The 17119-nt window shown below is 42.5% G+C and overlaps 1 protein-coding gene across 3 annotated transcripts in view; it reads left to right on the top strand.

The window, feature by feature from the left end:
* Positions 1-17119, top strand: part of LOC144828578 (zinc finger protein 567-like) — a 548232-nt gene that overhangs the window by 73092 nt on the left and 458021 nt on the right. For all 3 annotated transcript variants that reach the window (XM_078686893.1, XM_078686884.1, XM_078686876.1), the window contains exon 3: positions 2538-2642. In XM_078686893.1, coding sequence (XP_078543019.1) covers positions 2538-2642 — 105 coding nt within the window. The remainder of the gene's footprint in view (positions 1-2537; positions 2643-17119) is intronic.

The following is a 17119-nucleotide window of genomic DNA, read 5'->3' as shown; positions in this document are numbered from 1 at the left end:
AAGGGAACCAGGCTAAGGGTTCCCAGCCTCCCCCTGAGAAGAAGTCAGGACCCCCGACAGGTAAACCTGTTCATAGGGGGCCTGTTACCTGCTTTCAGTGTGAGCCGGTGGGACACCGTTGGTATGATCCCCAGTGTCCCCAGAAGGGACCGTATGTGCCACCACTGCACCACCCCGTCAGATGGCCAGTGTAGCCCTGGGTGGGGAGGAGATGGGTGCCCAAGGTGGGTGGGGTCCCGCAGAAATGTCCCTTGTCTCATTAGGAGACTTTGAGATGGTCCCTAAAACTCAGCTGCCTGATAACACTAAGAAATACAGGCAGTGGGTGACCATCAATGGCCATAGAGTGGAGGCTCTGAGAGACACCGGAGCCAGCGTGACAGCTGTCAAGTGTCACTTGGCGTCTGAAGAGCAGGTAGTCCCTCATGCATTCTTCCCAGTTGTTGCCGCTGACAACACAGAGAGCCATTGCAAGGTGGCTCAAGTTCCCTCTGAGTGGGGGGGTCTCTGGTACTCTTCAAGTAGCTGTGAGGCCACCCATGCCTGTTGATTTTCTGTTGGGCAATGATTTAGAAAGCTCCCCTTGGGCTAAGTTGAAGAGGAAGCAGGTGGGATACCGTTGGTATGAACATGCAGATGACCAACGCCAACATTAAGTTGGAATCCATGCTCACTTTATCTATTATCAAAATTTTTAATTTTTTAAGGTCTCTACCAAGTTCTTGGCATGTATCATTATTTAATCGGAAGTATTCTACTTTGTTATCCTGCTCCAGAGGTAGAAAGAGCAGACTATGTAAGGTCATCCCTTTGATGTGCAGCTAAACCAGTAGGAGCAGTAACTACACAAGATAAATTAGAGCACATAACTTTCTGCACATAAGCAGTAGTCTAAATTATCCGCATCTTTTTTCGCTTGGTCCATTGCATTTTTAACCTGGCCCATGGCAATCGCAGGTTTAGTTTCAATAACTGGTTGTCCAAGAGGGCCAGGAGTCCTGGAAGTGAAGTATTATTAGTAGATGAGTATCTACATTTATATTTTTCTCTCCTTCTATTTTTCCCTCCTTCTATTTCTTCATCCAACATTTGTAAGTATGTCTGAAATTCAGCCAATGCAATGTCAATTTTATAAACTTTAAATGCATCTTCATAGGCCTGAAATGGACCTCTAAGTTCTTTCACTTTGCGCCACAGTTGAATAGTTGAATAGTTGAAGAAGTGCTAAGTAGTGGAATTCTTTTTTTTTTCTTGTGTCACCCTTTAGTTTACAATAATTAGTAAGAGTAGGTTTGCCATGGCATATTAGGCAACCATTAGTACCTTCAACTCAGAATTTTCCAGTGTTGCTATATTGTGCCACATTATTTCTATATGTGAAGAACTGAGCAACTTCATAGAAGGATAGTTGTTCAAATAATGGTCTTCTCTTTGGGTAGTATGTGTCCCAACTTATGTGTTTTCATGATGTCTTTGTTCGTGGGATCAAAATGTTCAGGGTATTTAGTTTTGGGTAAGGTTTTCAGAAATCGTTGTTGTGATGTCTAAGCCTAAGCTAAGCCACACGATTACACGTGATTTACCATATAAGCTTGAAGAACTTACGCAACAGCCCCATGCTTCATAGGTACTGACCTTATGTTAAGATAGCGTTTGTAGGCTAAATCTGTAAATGATGTTGCGAAGGTTTGCTCACCATATCTATCTTCCCATACTCCCCTTAATATCTGTTTTTTCCCTGTTGTAATGAAGGAAGTTACATAATGTGCAACCTCTGTAGCGTTATCAGTAACAAGATGTATATCCATGTTAGCATCCCACATATGTAGAATTAAAGGGTTGTAGTCATTGATCCGCTGTGATACTTGTGTTCTTTTATGATAGATATGTGGTTACTGGGAAGTCACCACAGAACACTAACAGATGATATTAAATTGTTGACTCTTTCTATGTGTAGAATTGGTCTAGAGAATCCAAAGCAATATTTTGAGTAATATTTAGATTTGATTCTATATTTTCTTAAGCAGTATTTCCCACACTGATGTGATTGACAGCATAGAACTTTCTCATATATTTATTGTTTTGATCTTTTGTTAGGGATGTCACAAGTTACATAAAGTGGAATAACACTTAAAACAGAGTCACCTGAGTCATATACAACCTTAGATTTATCTTTGCATTGCAAACTGAAGCCTCGAGTCACAAACAAATTGATGCACAGCTTCGCAGCTATTTTACAGCCCTGTGCTTTGTACATCAGCCCCATTGGATAACAGCAAACAACATCGGACAGGATAGCATTCTTTCGAAAGCCATGCAGGAGACTTTCCATTCTAAAAAGAATAATGTGGTGGGAATAAGTAGCCTTGCCTAACAATTTTCTCCTGGGATAAAATCTTGAAATGTAGGTGTGGCACAGTAATTTGTGATGTAGTGCACTCTTCTTTCCTGACAGCATGTTTCAAGTTCACTTTTTGTGTATTGTCACTACTGAAGGTATTGTTCATTACATTAGATCTGTTTTAATTTCTCAACAGGTCCTCTCATTGCCACCTCTATCTTTGCATTAAGAGCTGAAGAAAAAGAACCGCCATTGGGGAGTCATGATTATTTGACACGGCACAGCGCTCATCATTTCTCAAGTGAGTGACAACTTGGTGTTCATGGGTATTGAGGCTCGGTCAGCAATGGCTTTCTCTTGAGTAACGAGCAGTCATTCTTATTTCCTCCTCACTCTTCCCTCCTCCTTACTCCTCCTCATTTTTCCTCACCACAACAGGCATATCCTCGTACTGGCGCTCATTAGGACAGCGGATCCTACGACCATGGAGGCAATTAATAACAATCACTGCGTTTTCCCGCCACTATTTCAATTAGGAGTACTATTTAAAACCTGCCCTCTCCCAGTTTAGTTATCGTCGGGGAGGAGAGGCGGACACAGTTAGGTGCTACGGCGGAAGGCGCACTTTGATGCAGTAAGGGTGTGCATGGGAAGTGTGGTGTAAATGCAGTTATGCTTGCTACAACAAGCAGACCTTCTTCATATATATTTGATGTATATATTTACCATGGCTACTTTTGTTATTTGTTTTCTAACCCTACAGAGTCTGACTAAAGGGGCCTTCCCTCCATTCCTTCTCCCATGTAGCACGTAGGTTGAGGCTATTGGGTAAGGTATGAGAGAGTACACCTCTCATTTTTATCGTGTGTGCATAGATGATTGTCACTTGTCACACACATATAGCCACGCACGGTAATTCTTGTGATTGTGGTCCTGAATGAAGTTAAGTGACCGAGCCTACTGTTTATGGTTCTCTTGTATTTTTTCCTTTTTCTTACAGGCTGATTGTGAGCCTCTGAAGTGGAGAGTGACAAAGGTCACTCCACCCAGTGGAACCTTCTCACCACGAAGTTGGTAAGAACGGAGCTAGCTTGATACAGGTCCTGATGAATGCCATGCCAAGGGACACCAGGCAGAAACATGTTGACCCTATTCACTACGGTGAGGGGACAAAACATTTCCCCATGTCACGTCCACCTTTTTAATACTATACAGTCGCCTACCTTATTAAAATTAAACTTTTTTTTTTTGCATGGTTTTATATAGCGCAAACTAGACCCGAACCGAATCAGGTATCAGAGCGCTTTACATATCACCAGTTACGTTACATGAGGACACACATTCATTTTAGGCACGGGGAGATTAAGTGATTTGCCCAGAATCACAAGAGGTTTTTGGCGTCGTTACCAAGACTCGAACCCAGATCACGGGCCCCCACTTAGTTTACAAGTGCTTCACTGTCGTCAGGTGTATCCTGCCCTCTATCAAACCGAGTTTTTATAGGGCGAGGACTGCCGATGATGAAGCATGACACCAGGTGATGTGTGAGGCCAGTCCTTCACTTTTTGTGAGATGTTCACACTCACAACTTTTTTCTGAGCACCTTTGGTCACTTTCCTGGGAGTGGCCCCATTTGTGTTGAACATTTTGTGCTGGAGGCTGGCCAGCTACTAGCGCCCTGTGCCTCTGGGTCTCTCCTCTGGTGATCCGCTGGGGTTAGTGTGGTTTATATTGACACATCAACTGCCTGTAGCTTATGGCCACCCACCCAGCCCACAATGCTTGTCCATGCTGGTGTCCTAAAATACAGATATGGCAACCATGTATTACATATAGGAGCAGGGTGGTACACACTTCAGTGCAAAAGATTTGGTTCCGGGAAATCCACTAAGAAACGCATCTTGTAGCAGAATATCTAATGAGGGTGGGGTAGGAAAGTGCCCTTTTTGTATGATCACGTCCACACCTTTTTGACCCAGTGCAGAAGGTTATGACTGAAAGTTCACTGCAGTACACTGGCCAGGTACCAGTGCTGTCTCCCTAAAACACAATGCAAGCAAATTGGTACTCCCAATTGGCAAGGACCTCCTAATCAGTCCTTAGTAAATGGTACCAAGGGTACCCAGGTCATGGGAGTTAACGGGGTCACCAGGTCTGAAGCACTGTTTGTGGCCCAAGTAAACAGATGTCAGACTGCAGGAACAGTGCAAACTGCTCCAACTCAACTTTGCCCTCAACATGAGTGGCAAGGTAAAAGCACTATCTTTAATATATGCCAGTCACCCAAAAGGCAAGGTGCATTATATTAAAGGTATAGATACATAAGTGCAAGTTTATATGTCCCAATAATATCCACTTTCCATTAAGGATTACTATCAGTGGTCCGTAGGATAATATGGACTGGCACCCGGGCACCCCCAATGTTGCCAGTTCTATTATGCTAATGCCGAATATGGTCATGTTTTGTATCAAACAACGTTCCCTCTCACCCCTGACATGATTCTGATGTCAGGGTTGATGTGGCATGCACCCATTGGCTACCTTAAATGTTGCCCACCTTGTTGCCCCAACCTTTCCTGTGCCCTGGCTGGCAGCCTGCAGCTGAAACCTCCAAGATGGGACTCTGACTCCTGGGAGTGTTCATACTGCTTGGCAGGAGGTCAGAAAACAAAGGTTTGACTGGGAAGGAGGTAGCACCTCCCTCCCTGACAGGATGGCTAGTGAATAGGCACATCAACATGGTGAACTTCAAAGCATGTACCGTCTCTGATATGCACTCAGGCTTACCTCCTAAGGAGGATGCCACCCCCTGCCCTCAGGCCCATTTGCCCCCAGGCAGACAAGAAAATTTGTCTGAAGGTGTACACCCCCTAGAAGGATAGCCGCGCCCCCTAAGGTGGGCTACCTGGTCTGTACAGCCGAGGAAGGTTTCTGCCATTTTTGGAAGTGGCAGAATAGAGGGCTCTGGGTAGAAAAGGTGACCCTCCCCGATATGGTCACATAAGCGGTGGAGTAGCCGCTGGGGCTAGCGGCCCTTTGGCCACTTGCACTCACACCCCATACACCCCAAAAGCTAGGATTTAAGGGGCACCTCTGCCACCAGAAACTAAGATGAGTGAAGACTTGTAACCAAGGACAAAGAAGAGACCCAAGTCTGCGGCTTCAGGACCTGCACAAAGCAAAGGCACGATAACCTGTGGCAAGCACCCTGCAACTGCACGACTGCGACGTATCCTGGACCAAGGACCATCTCCCCCAGACAGAGGGACCCCTTTGAGTGCCAAAGGCAACTCCAGACTGCCTTGACTTAGTGGCACTAGTCCCCTGCAGCCTACAGGTGAAAATATACTCCCGGAACCAAAGACTCTCTGGCCATCGGCCCCTCCGTAGGATTGCCCAAAAGTAGATCATCCAGTGCACTTTGTAAAACATAGTCCTGACCTCCAGCAAGTTTCAGGCTGCTACCTTTTTCCTCCGGACGTCGGAGTATCATCTACCAGTCTTTACCACCCCCAAGGTTTGTTGGTGACCAGTCCGGTTACCACCATGTTTAATCTACGCTGCAACAAGAGGGAATCCTGTAGCACCTTCAACTAAACTTTTGCATTAGTTTCCTCCCCAGCACCGTCTCAGCGTTAAACCCAGCTCTCCCGCTTCTCTTGCTTCAGTACCAAGGAAAGCAAGGACAACTCTGCACACAGGCCTCTAGGGAAAGGTAAAATGTAACTGAGTTGTGGCTTGGTCCTGGGACCCGAATCACCTAATTCCCCCGTGGGTGTCATGGAATTTCGACTCAAAATGACTGATTGTCACTAGTGGTTTTTCCCATTGACCGCAATGGTAAACTTGTACTGTAGTGAATTGCTCTGATTTATTATTTTTTCTAAACTCCATAACTCCGGTTCTATGTATCTGAAAACACAATCGAAATAAAGCTTTGTTTTGTTGTTGACACATTGAACTAACCCGTGACCATGGAGTGAAGAAACTCCGAAACGCGTTGGGTATTGTTTGTTGCAAAGTGTATCTGATTGTACTTGTTTTAGTGCCTAAATTAATATACAAATATGCTTTATCTTTATAAATGGTTAGTTTTAGGAACAAGGGTACCCCATTAATTGAACCTGGGATTAACAAATGTATATAAACAAACAATGGTTCGACAAATGTCCAACAGGATCCCATCAAAAAAAATTGAAGCGTTTAGTAATTACACGCTAAGGAGCTAAATATATAGGGAATTCATTCAATATTCATTTATTCATGACTTTAGTTTTTCATAGAAAAAGTTTTTCATAGATAAAGTTTCAGGTGCTCACATAAGTGACAGTGTGCAGGACGTGACATTAGTGACCAAAGTGAAACAAGACATCACATAACAACAAGATAGATCCACATAAATATATACAATAAAACAGGGATAGTTTTTCTTGTTTTAGTCGACGACGTTTCGATCTATATAAATCTAGATCATCATCAGGACAGAAAGGAGCTTCCTGAGACTGTAATAAGGTAAATAATATTAGGAAAGATCCCTATATGCCGCATTATGACTAAGTGGTTTTGTGTGTGCTCCCAGTGGCATGGAAAAAAATTCATGCACAATAGTATACACTAATTCAGGGGTTTGAAAACACCTGTGTATTACGCGCTTAGATAAACGATTTATTTTCATATACGACAAAGTTTTTACAATGGCGCAGCTTTTTAAATAATAGCTGTTTAGACAAATCAGGGAGAAAGAACCAAATCGCTTACTCAGAGTGTATTCCTGACTTGTAGTCATATTACTTCATGACTCTTTACATTAATTGTAGGAATTCTGTAACATTAAAGGATTCCCAGGGTAAATACAGCCATCAGCTATGTTATTTAAAGAAATTCTATAGGGTAAAAGAGACACTCTCATGAACATACTTGTAGCAGATCGATAGAAGGCTGCCCTGTATTTTCACTGTGTTCACAAGGGAGCAGCTCAAATTCGCAGTTGCAACTGAAAAAATTAATAAATTAGAGGGGCATTTAGTAACAGAAACCTTTAGCAGGAGCAATATACCGGCAAGGCTTCTAAACTTACAATAATTATATCTAGCGTGATGTTACCTTGTTCGTTCAGATTAAGCTCTCACGCTATGGCGGAGTCAAAGTCCTCCAGGCACTAGAGAAAACACAAGGGTGAATTTTAGAGAGGCTGTGCGTCTATCTACTGCAGATTGCAGTCAGATGTCACTCTCGCGTGTTCACAGGTAAGGACCATGACACTTACCTAAACTTCCCTTGACGGGGGCAGCATTAGGGGGTCTCAGTCCAAAGGCGTATCGCGTCCGCAGTACGCGACGCCGGGATGTCCTACTTCCTGGTTAAGATGTGCGCATGAGCAAAGATTATATTAGGACACGCATGCACAGTCAGTTTTGGCTTTTGTAGTTCGTAAATACGACTACAAATTGTCCGCGATTAATCCAGTAGTGGAATCTTTCTCTTGAATGGATTGTAGGACGGTCAGTATAAAGCGAGTTGAATGGAAGGTCAAATTCATTTTGTGTAAAATCGTGGCATAACGCGGGCTTGGTGTCTAATGTCTGCGCTTTGGTACAGAAAAGGTATACTCCCTTCAAAGATGTTTAAATTTACAAAACTTTATTGGTACAGTTATTGTACCCTCAGTACTACATAATTGTTAGTTATAAGGGTAAACGTTTTTAACGAATGGAGCTGGTGAATACTCAATGGTTGAAGTTACAGTATATATTGGTTTTATACCTACTTTAGTAAAGGAAAGTGTAAAAATAAAAATAAAAATTAATAATAAAAATTTAAGGTTAGTAAAGTTACTATTGCTGAGAATGTAAGTAGCCATGAAAGCTAGAGCCTATCCACATAATTAGGCTGTAACAATGCAGAATGTATAAGTACAGACATATAGATATATACACATGTACATAGGAAAACATTTGTTAGTGTAGGTCTCATATTCACAAGTATCATGTGGTCCTTATGTAATAGCACTGTGGTTCAGAGTTCATTAGGTGTCCACTTAAGCTCATATTATCTTTATAAATTGTTGTCATATTTCCTTTGAGTCATGTCAATTATTTATCGTCCATGTTGGTACTCTGATATGCTTAACACATGTTCCTCTAGTAATGCCTGACTGCTGTTTGCCACACTACCAGGACTGAGCTAAGGATTTATTACTGTGAATCCAAGGACCAACTTTGGGATATTGTGAGAGCATTGCATAGTAAAGCCTAACCAGCATCACTACATAATACTCCACTCCTGTGATTCTAGGCAAATCACTTAATCTCCCCCTGCCTAGCACAAATGAATGTGTGTTCTAATTTAACTTAACTGGTCCTATGTAAAGCGCTCTGATACCCGATTCGGGTCAAGTTCGCGATATATAAAACTCTGTAAAAAAAAAAAAAAGTCCATGCCCAAAGTCCATGGGCAGTGCCCTATTTATGTATTTAAAGTTTTTATGCAGAGCTTTATCAGCATGACAGGAATTGAAGCGCGGTAAACAGAGCCACATGTAACTTACATGACCTCAAAAATAAGGGGGTAAGGAAGGGAGGGGATCAGGGGACGGGGAAATGGCAACAAAAGCAGAAGACAGGTGGAAAACGGAGAGAACTGTCAATAAAGAAAAAAGTGAACAAAGAGAACATGGCTGGAAGCAGAGATGCCAGATTTTCCCAACATGCGGCGAGGATGACAATTGCTACTAGTAGACCGTTGCGGTGCGTAGCTTCTATCTACTGAGGTTAGACTTGAATAAGTAATTTTTTAAGCCCTTATTGAATGTTAAGATTTAATGGGCCTGTCCGGTATAGAGGCAAATAATTCCAGAAACTCCCCTCGCACCAGTGAAGCAAAGATTTTTATTTTGGAGTTTTCAGTGTTACTGAAATCTTTTTTAATGTCTTTTGCCTCCAGATGGTGTGAGGAGGTTAGAGAGGGAAGTTGATCTATTGAAATGTAATGCTTTGAAGGTATTGCCACTGATTTTATTTGTTTTTGTTTTGTTTTACTTGGCTTGCACCTCCGGTAGTAGCTTGCGAAGTTCATTCAAAACCAGGGAAATCTTTTCAAATCTTTTTTTCTCAGCAATGAGCCTAGCTGTATATTGAAAGACCACTTTGAGGAGAGCCATAGTCGATGTGAGAAGACCTGCTAGAATGGCATTTTTTCTGTGACTATTCTCTAAATGACCAGAGTGTGAGCTGCAGATCCTAATTGACTGGTAGAGAGAAGACGTTGGATCTTCCTAAACTGGTGGAGATGGAAGTTGGCCGATTGCTGCGTTTTGCTGTAAGAGAGAGGGAGGCAAAGGCTTTTCAGTTCACCCGGGCCTGATCTGAGGACTGCACATACGCCCATGAACAAGGTACTTGGGGAGAGTGGAGGGGAGGGTGTTGCCACGCTAGACTTGCTCCTGGGCTGTGGAGGGAGCAAGTTAGTGCTGCTAAGGAGGCAGGAGTAGAGGGTGGAATAGAGGCAGAAGGTGTAGCCCCGCACGCAAGTTTGGAGGCTAGGGGAGGTGGGGAGACTAAAATCCCCTCAATACGAATCGCACCTCTAGCAGAACTTGAAGACAGCAGCAGGACAAGATCTAGTTACTGCCTTAGGAATAGGCAGTTTTCCAAACAGCGTTTCCTCCCCCCGTAAAACAAAGCGTGGCCCCTAGCACAAAAAGGAAGCCAAAAGGGGACTTTAACCCAGAGCACCAAAAACAAAGGGCAAAACAGCAGCAAAAGGGAAAGACCCAGTAAAAGACCAGACAGAGAAAAAAATCAGAGTGACCCCCTCCTTGAGATCCTTCTTCAAAGTCCAGCAGCAGGTCCAAGCGAAGGGTGATCACCCCGCTCTGCAAGATAAGAACAAGTCTGCAATTCTCAACGCAGGCTTTATCCTAAAAATAAACTCCCCCACTGGAGTGAAACCTAACGCCATAACACCAGAAGCTAAAATCCGGGCCATGAGCAAAGAGAGAGAGATAGCTACTCACACAGGCCCACAAGCTGTGGTACCAGGAGGCCCCACTATGGCAAAATCCGCTGAACAACCAGCAGGTAACTTAAGGGAAGACCACCACGCCCTAAGTCAAACGGAGATGCTCATGGAGAAGTTTATGGATAAAATGCTGGGAGAAATGAGAGAAAAATTTGCAGTTTCAGAAGCTAACCAAAGTAAGATTCAGGAGGTATCACAAATTAAATGCACTAGGAGAAAGAGTGACAGCGGTCGAATTAGTGGTAGAGGCTCTCAATAAAAAAGTGGAAACTAACCAAAAGGAGATTAGATCTTTAAGAGACAGTGACAGAAGCATAAGAGAGAAACTCGAATCACTAGAAAATCAAGCGAGAAGGAACAATTTGAGGGTTTTGAACGTTCCGGAGAATTTGGAAGGGACGGACATAAAAAATGTCACTGTTTCACTCCTGGAAGAGTATTTCCCTTGGGCCAAGGAAGCTAATCTGGCAGAAGACATACAGAGAGTTCATCGCGACCCCTTCAGCAAAAACAAAGAGAGGAAGACACCAAGGAAGATTTTAATCAATTTTAAAACTTACACCTTGAAGGAAAGAATCTTAAGTGAAGCCTTAAGAAAGGGCACCTTTAATAAGGACAACTGGTCTTTCAGAATTCGCTCAGACATGTCCAAAGCCACCCAGGACAGGCAGTGGGAATTGGGGCAATACATGCAAGAACTAAAGTCCCTTGGAACCACAGTTCAAATGAAATTCCCTGCAGCCCTGAGGATCATGTGGAGAAACAAAATGCATAATATCAGGGACCCCAGAGAGGTCGAAACTCTTTTAGAACAAATTAAGGATCAACTGCGGACCGCAACATAAAATAAGAAAGGTGAAACTCGCGAATTAGGCGAAACGTGGAGCTCAAAGAGGGCGAACAATACCGCCCAAAAAGAAGAAGAGAGGCTTCCTCAGGGTGGGTAACGATGAATCTCACAAAAAATCACAAATACAAAATAAAAAGAGAACACGCGTGGGGAGCAAACTAGGGGGAAAAAAAGAAAAAATATCCTCAATTATTGAATCAAAAGGAGCATACGGGACCTGTAAACATGAATTAGGGCATGCACTCCCCAACATAACATAAGAAAATGTTGACAAACTCCAAAAAATGTAAAGTACTCTCTTGGAACGTTAATGGACTTAGAACAGCTAATAGAAGGTGGAGGATCCGTGAATATCTTAAGGAAGTTGATAGTGAGATAATCATACTACAGGAGACGCACCTCCTAAGTGCGGAATGGGACCAAATAATGAAAAACCTAAGCTGGGTCGATACCTATGTCTGTACTAACCAAGACTGCAATATCAAAGGCATAGTAATAATTTTTTTTAAATCACTCAAAGTCAAGATCGAACACAAGGTAGTAGACAACAAAGGAAGATGGGCTATAACTAAAATAAGAATATCCGACAATTTTCTCACTGTAGTAGGCTATTACGGTCCAAACTCTGACGACCCAACCCCCCTACAAAAACTCTGTACAGAACTTCTATTAACAACCTCCCCAATAATAATAGGGGGCGACTACAATATAATACTAGATCCTAAAATAGATTGATCCCCCCCAGGAAGACAAGCAAATTTACCCAAAATGAGGAAGTGGTTGGGCAACTACAAAAAGGACCTGGACCTGATGGATATGTGGAAGGAAAAGGGCGACAAAAGACAGCCCTTTACCTTTCACAACAACAAATTAGGACACAAATCAAGAATTGACTTTTTCTTAGTAAATAGAAGTCTACTAAGTAATGTTAGGAGCATAGAGCATCTGCCAGCCCACTTGTCCGACCATTCAGCAGTTCAACTAACACTACAAATGACAAATAACAACACACAACCCAGATGGACGGTCGATCGCACAATATTGCTAGACCCACAATTAACAGAAGAACTCAGGGTTGTGACAGTCATTTTCTTCGAGGACAACAAAATTGGCACTTCAAAACAAGTCACCTGGGATACATACAAGGCAGTAATCAGGGGAAAGCTGTTAAGTATGGGAGCCTACAGGTCCAAAGTTATGAAGCAGGAAATAGGAGACATGGAAAAAGATATAACATTACTCGACTCACAAATAGCAACTGAGAACAACCCAGGCATCAAAGAAGTATTAGAAAAGGAGAGGCAAGATTTAAAAGGGAAACTAGTTGACCTCCTTGAGAATAAAGTGAGGAGAAAATGGGAAGCCAGTAAACTATCGAACCATGAATATATAGAAGGATGCGGCAAAATGCTGGTGTGGAAAATGAAGACAGATCAAACCAGAAACAAAATATCCAGCATCCAACAACACAACCAAATAGAACCAAGCTCTGAGGATACTATAATAATGCAGGAGTTCGTAAACCTCTTCTCCAACCTATACAATGAGGACATAAACCCTACTGAGGAACAGATTAGAAACTATCTAGATCTCCAGCCACTCCCATCCTTACCAGAAGAGGAAAAACTGAACGAGGAAATTACACTGGAAGAAGTAAGAGATGTGATTAGAGGACAGAAAAAAGGGAAAGCGGCCGGCCCGGACGCCCTACCCAACGAGTTCTATGTAAACCTGAGAGAGACCCTGGCTCCACCAATAACAGAGTTACTAAATATAATCTACAAGGGTCATGATAAAACCCCTGACTCCTGGAATGATGCAACCATTAGCATCATCTTAAAACCAGGGAAAAGCCCGCTAATCTGTGAATCATACAGACCTATCTCTTTGCTGAACTGCGACTATAAAATCTTCATGCAGATCATGGCAAAGAGGTTAGCAACTGTAATGACAAGACTGATCAACTCAGACCAAAAGGGCTTCATGAAGGGAAGACAAATACAAGAGATAACCCGTGAACTCTTTTCTGCAATAGATATAGCCACTTGTGAAAAAACACCTTTAACCCCTTCGACGCTCATGACGAGCTGGGCTCGTCATGAGGTAGCCTCCTCGCACGCTCATGACGAGCCCAGCTCGTCATGTAAAGTGCGGTTTTAAAAAACTCAGCACAGGAGCAGAATTCCGCTAGCGCGCATGCGGTTAACAATAATCACCTTCGATGCTGCCAAAGCATTTGACAGAGTCAATTGGACATTCTTGAACAAAGCCATTAGCAAATACAACCTAGGGGAGAGCTTTAGTCGCATGGTGAAGGAAATATATAAAAAACCAAGAGCTAAGATACTAATCAATGGGAACGTCCCTGAAAACATTGAAATTCAAAGAGGAACAAGACAAGGATGCCCGCTGTCACCGCTACTTTTTAATCTTTACATTGAGCCCCTAGCAAGTAATCTCAGAAATTATAGCTTAATAACGCCCTTTAAACATCATGAATGGACCAAAAAGGTGGCTCTAGACCTGATGGTATTTACAGACAATTTTCAAAATTCTTTTTTTTTTTTTTAAATATTTTTTTATTTTCACCATTGCACAGTTCGCACATTTCATTGTACATTCTCCAAAGTTACATTTAAATTCATATAGCGTATTACATCATACACAAAATTCATCAAAGCATCCTACATATTACAATAAATTAATATCAACACAAATTAATACAGCAAATGTCACATATATTCATCCAAACTTTCCTAGCCTAATCCCTCAATCCCAAGCCCTCTCTCCATCTTATAATGGGGTCCCATATCCTTAACCCTAATCTCCTCCCTTTTCTACCTTTCCGGACGTAGATATTTTTTTCCAAATTATAAGTTGATAAAAGATTAGACAGCCAAACTTGCATTGCTGGGGGGGTTTTGTCCAGCCAAGCCCTGGCTATACATAGCCTAAAAACTGCCATTGCGACAAAAATAAACTCCCTCTGATTAACATTAGTATCTGTGACTATCCCTAGCAATATTTCTGGTGGTTTTAAGGTAATCTGGATATTCAGGGTTGCATCAAAAAACTTCTCTATGTCTTTTATCACTGTTTGTATCTGCGGGCATACAGCAAATAAGTGTATTAAGTCTGCATCAAGGGAACTACATCTTGGACATGTAATGCCTACGCTACCCCCCCATTTTGCTATCTTTGCAGGGGTGAAGTGCAATGAGTAAAGGGTTTTATACTGCTGTGATAGCAGTGGTGCTGAACAGAGGAGAGTTTGCCCTAATTCCAGTGACTCTTTAAACCAAGTAACCTCGCCTTCCAGCTTGTCTGCCCACTTTTCACTGTACTTGTCCATATCATCTGGTTTCCCTGCTAGCAAGTTTGCGTAAAAACACCGTATAGAACAGTCTCCCCCTAACCTTATTTTCTCCAGTATTTCTACCTTAGTAAACCCTACGCTCCCACCCTGCTTATTCCCCAGAAAACTTCTTAACTGGAAAAATTTAAAAAGATCCCTCCTATCTAATCCGAATCTGGTTATTAGGTCTGTAAATTGGAACACCCCCTCCGTATTCCTCACATCCCCAATCTGTACTATCCCCTTCTCCATCCAGCCCGCCATTGTACTATCACCAAAAATCTGCGTTGGGAGGGACACATTTTTATACATCCTTGTATACCAATTATATCGGCCCAATCCAATTCTCTTCATTACTGCATTCCAAATCTTAATTGCGGCTTCAACTGTCTTGAATCTAGTTCTTTTAAAGTATGCGAAGTCAATACATTTGAAAAAGGAATTCTCTACCTCCGGTCCCAACACAATAGAGTATATCCTGGATGAATCATTTGCTGTTCTAGCGTCTAGGCCGCCCCCACCTATCAATCCCCGCATATATTGCAGTGCAGATGCCCAGTAGTATAATCTGAAATCTCCAACCTCCCCTCTCTCTAGGCAGAGACATAAAGCGGTATGCCCTACGGGTCTTACCATGGGCCCAAATAAATCTGTTCAGCATTTTTTCAAGATCTTTAAACCATTTTATCTAAAAAAATAACGGTATTGTCCTATAAAAGTACAAAAATGTTGGCAATATTAACATTTTTATAACGTTAGTGCAACCCACTAAAGACAAATGCAGATTGTTCATTCGATCCAGATCCGACTTAACCTTTGACATCAGGGGCGCTAGATTATTCTGTACCAACGAGTCTAAATTAGCTGTGATCGCAACCCCCAGATATACCGCTGAGTCCACAACTCTTTGATCATTGAACACAATATGTTAGTTACATACTATTTGAGTTTTGGAACTATTTAGACTGTACCCAGATATTTGCCCAAATCTTTGTGCTTCGGACTCGATTTCCCCTATGGCCATGCTGGGATTGGGTGTTAAAATAGCCACATCGTCGGCATAGGCGAGAGTCTTTACCTCACATCCATTCAACCTTATTGGAGGAATCCTTTCATTGCTTTCCATTTTCCTTATCAATGGGTCCAGATAGAGAGCGAATAGTAATGGGGAGGATGGGTAGCCCTGTCTAGTCCCTCTCTCAATCCTAACTGCTGCCGATTTACCTCTATTAACTCTAAACCTTCCTGACGGATTCTTGTAGAGAGTCTGCATTGCGGTTATAAAACTATTCCCCAATCCATTCCATTTTAGTATTTGCCATAAGTATTCCCAGGAGACTCTATCAAACGCCTTTTCGGCATCCCAAAAAAGTGCGGCGATGGAGTCCCCCAGGACATCCGCTGCGTCAAAAGTTGTAATCACCTGTCTAATATGCTGCGTAGTGCCTTTTCCAGGGATAAACCCATGCTGAGTATGGCTTACTAATCCCTCTATTACCTCTGCCAATCTTGTTGCTAAAATCTTGGAATACACCTTAGTATCTGCATTCATTAGTGTAATAGGCCTATATGACCCTGGGAGTGTCGAATTTTTCCCTTTTTTTAAGATAACAATGATATCTGCTTCCCCCCATGACTCAGGTATCTTATCCCCCTTCTGCGCCTCCAGCATGACATTAAACATTTCAATTCCCACAGCTTGATAAAATACTTTATAAAACTCCGCCGGGAGCTGGTCTGGGCCAGCTGCTTTACCCGAAGGTAACATGCTTAATGCTGTAAGAAATTCCTCCAGAGTGAAAGGGGAGTCCAACCTAACCTTTTCTTCCTCAGATACCCCCGGAAGGATAATATCACTTAAATAACTTCCAACCTCACTAGCTGTTCCTACACTACCTCTAGTATATAATTCTTCGTAAAACTGCCTAAACACTTCCCTTACTTCAGTTGTTTCAGTGACCATAATTCCATTCTCATCCATAATCTCCACAATGTCTGATGCTGCTAGTCTCTGTCTGGTGCGTACTGCTAGTAAGTGGCCTACCTTCTCGCTAAACTCGTAAGCGGCTTCCCTCTTAGTTAGATAGTTCTCTGCTGCTTTTTTTGAGATACTTTCCGCCGCCTCCGCCCTAAGAGCCACTATTTTTAGCAGGTGTTCTTCTATTGGTGCCCTGTTTTTTAAATCCTGCGCCAATTTCTCCTCAACTCTTATCAGCTTTTGATACACTTCGTTGATTTTAAGTCGTGTCCTTTTCTGGGTTGAAAACACATAACTCATTGTCTCACCCCGTGCCCCAGCCTTAAAGGCATCCCACACCACTCCCACAGGGGCCGTACCTTTATTAATTTCCCAGTAGGCCCTAATCCATTCTGTCGTGTAAGCCCTATAGCCTTCATCCTTCAAAAGGGCTCTATCGAATGTCCACTGCATAACTTTTTGCCGTGCCTGGCCCAATCTAATGGTTAGAATCAGAGGACTATGATCCGAAACAATTCGAGGTTGTTTTTCTATTTGTGCCTCTGATAACAAGGGGGATGAGATCAAGAAATAGTC

The sequence above is a fragment of the Lissotriton helveticus genome, chromosome 1_1 (assembly GCF_964261635.1).
Source record: "Lissotriton helveticus chromosome 1_1, aLisHel1.1, whole genome shotgun sequence".
In the NCBI taxonomy this organism is placed as follows: domain Eukaryota; kingdom Metazoa; phylum Chordata; class Amphibia; order Caudata; family Salamandridae; genus Lissotriton; species Lissotriton helveticus.
This window is presented reverse-complemented; position numbering and strand designations above follow the sequence as displayed.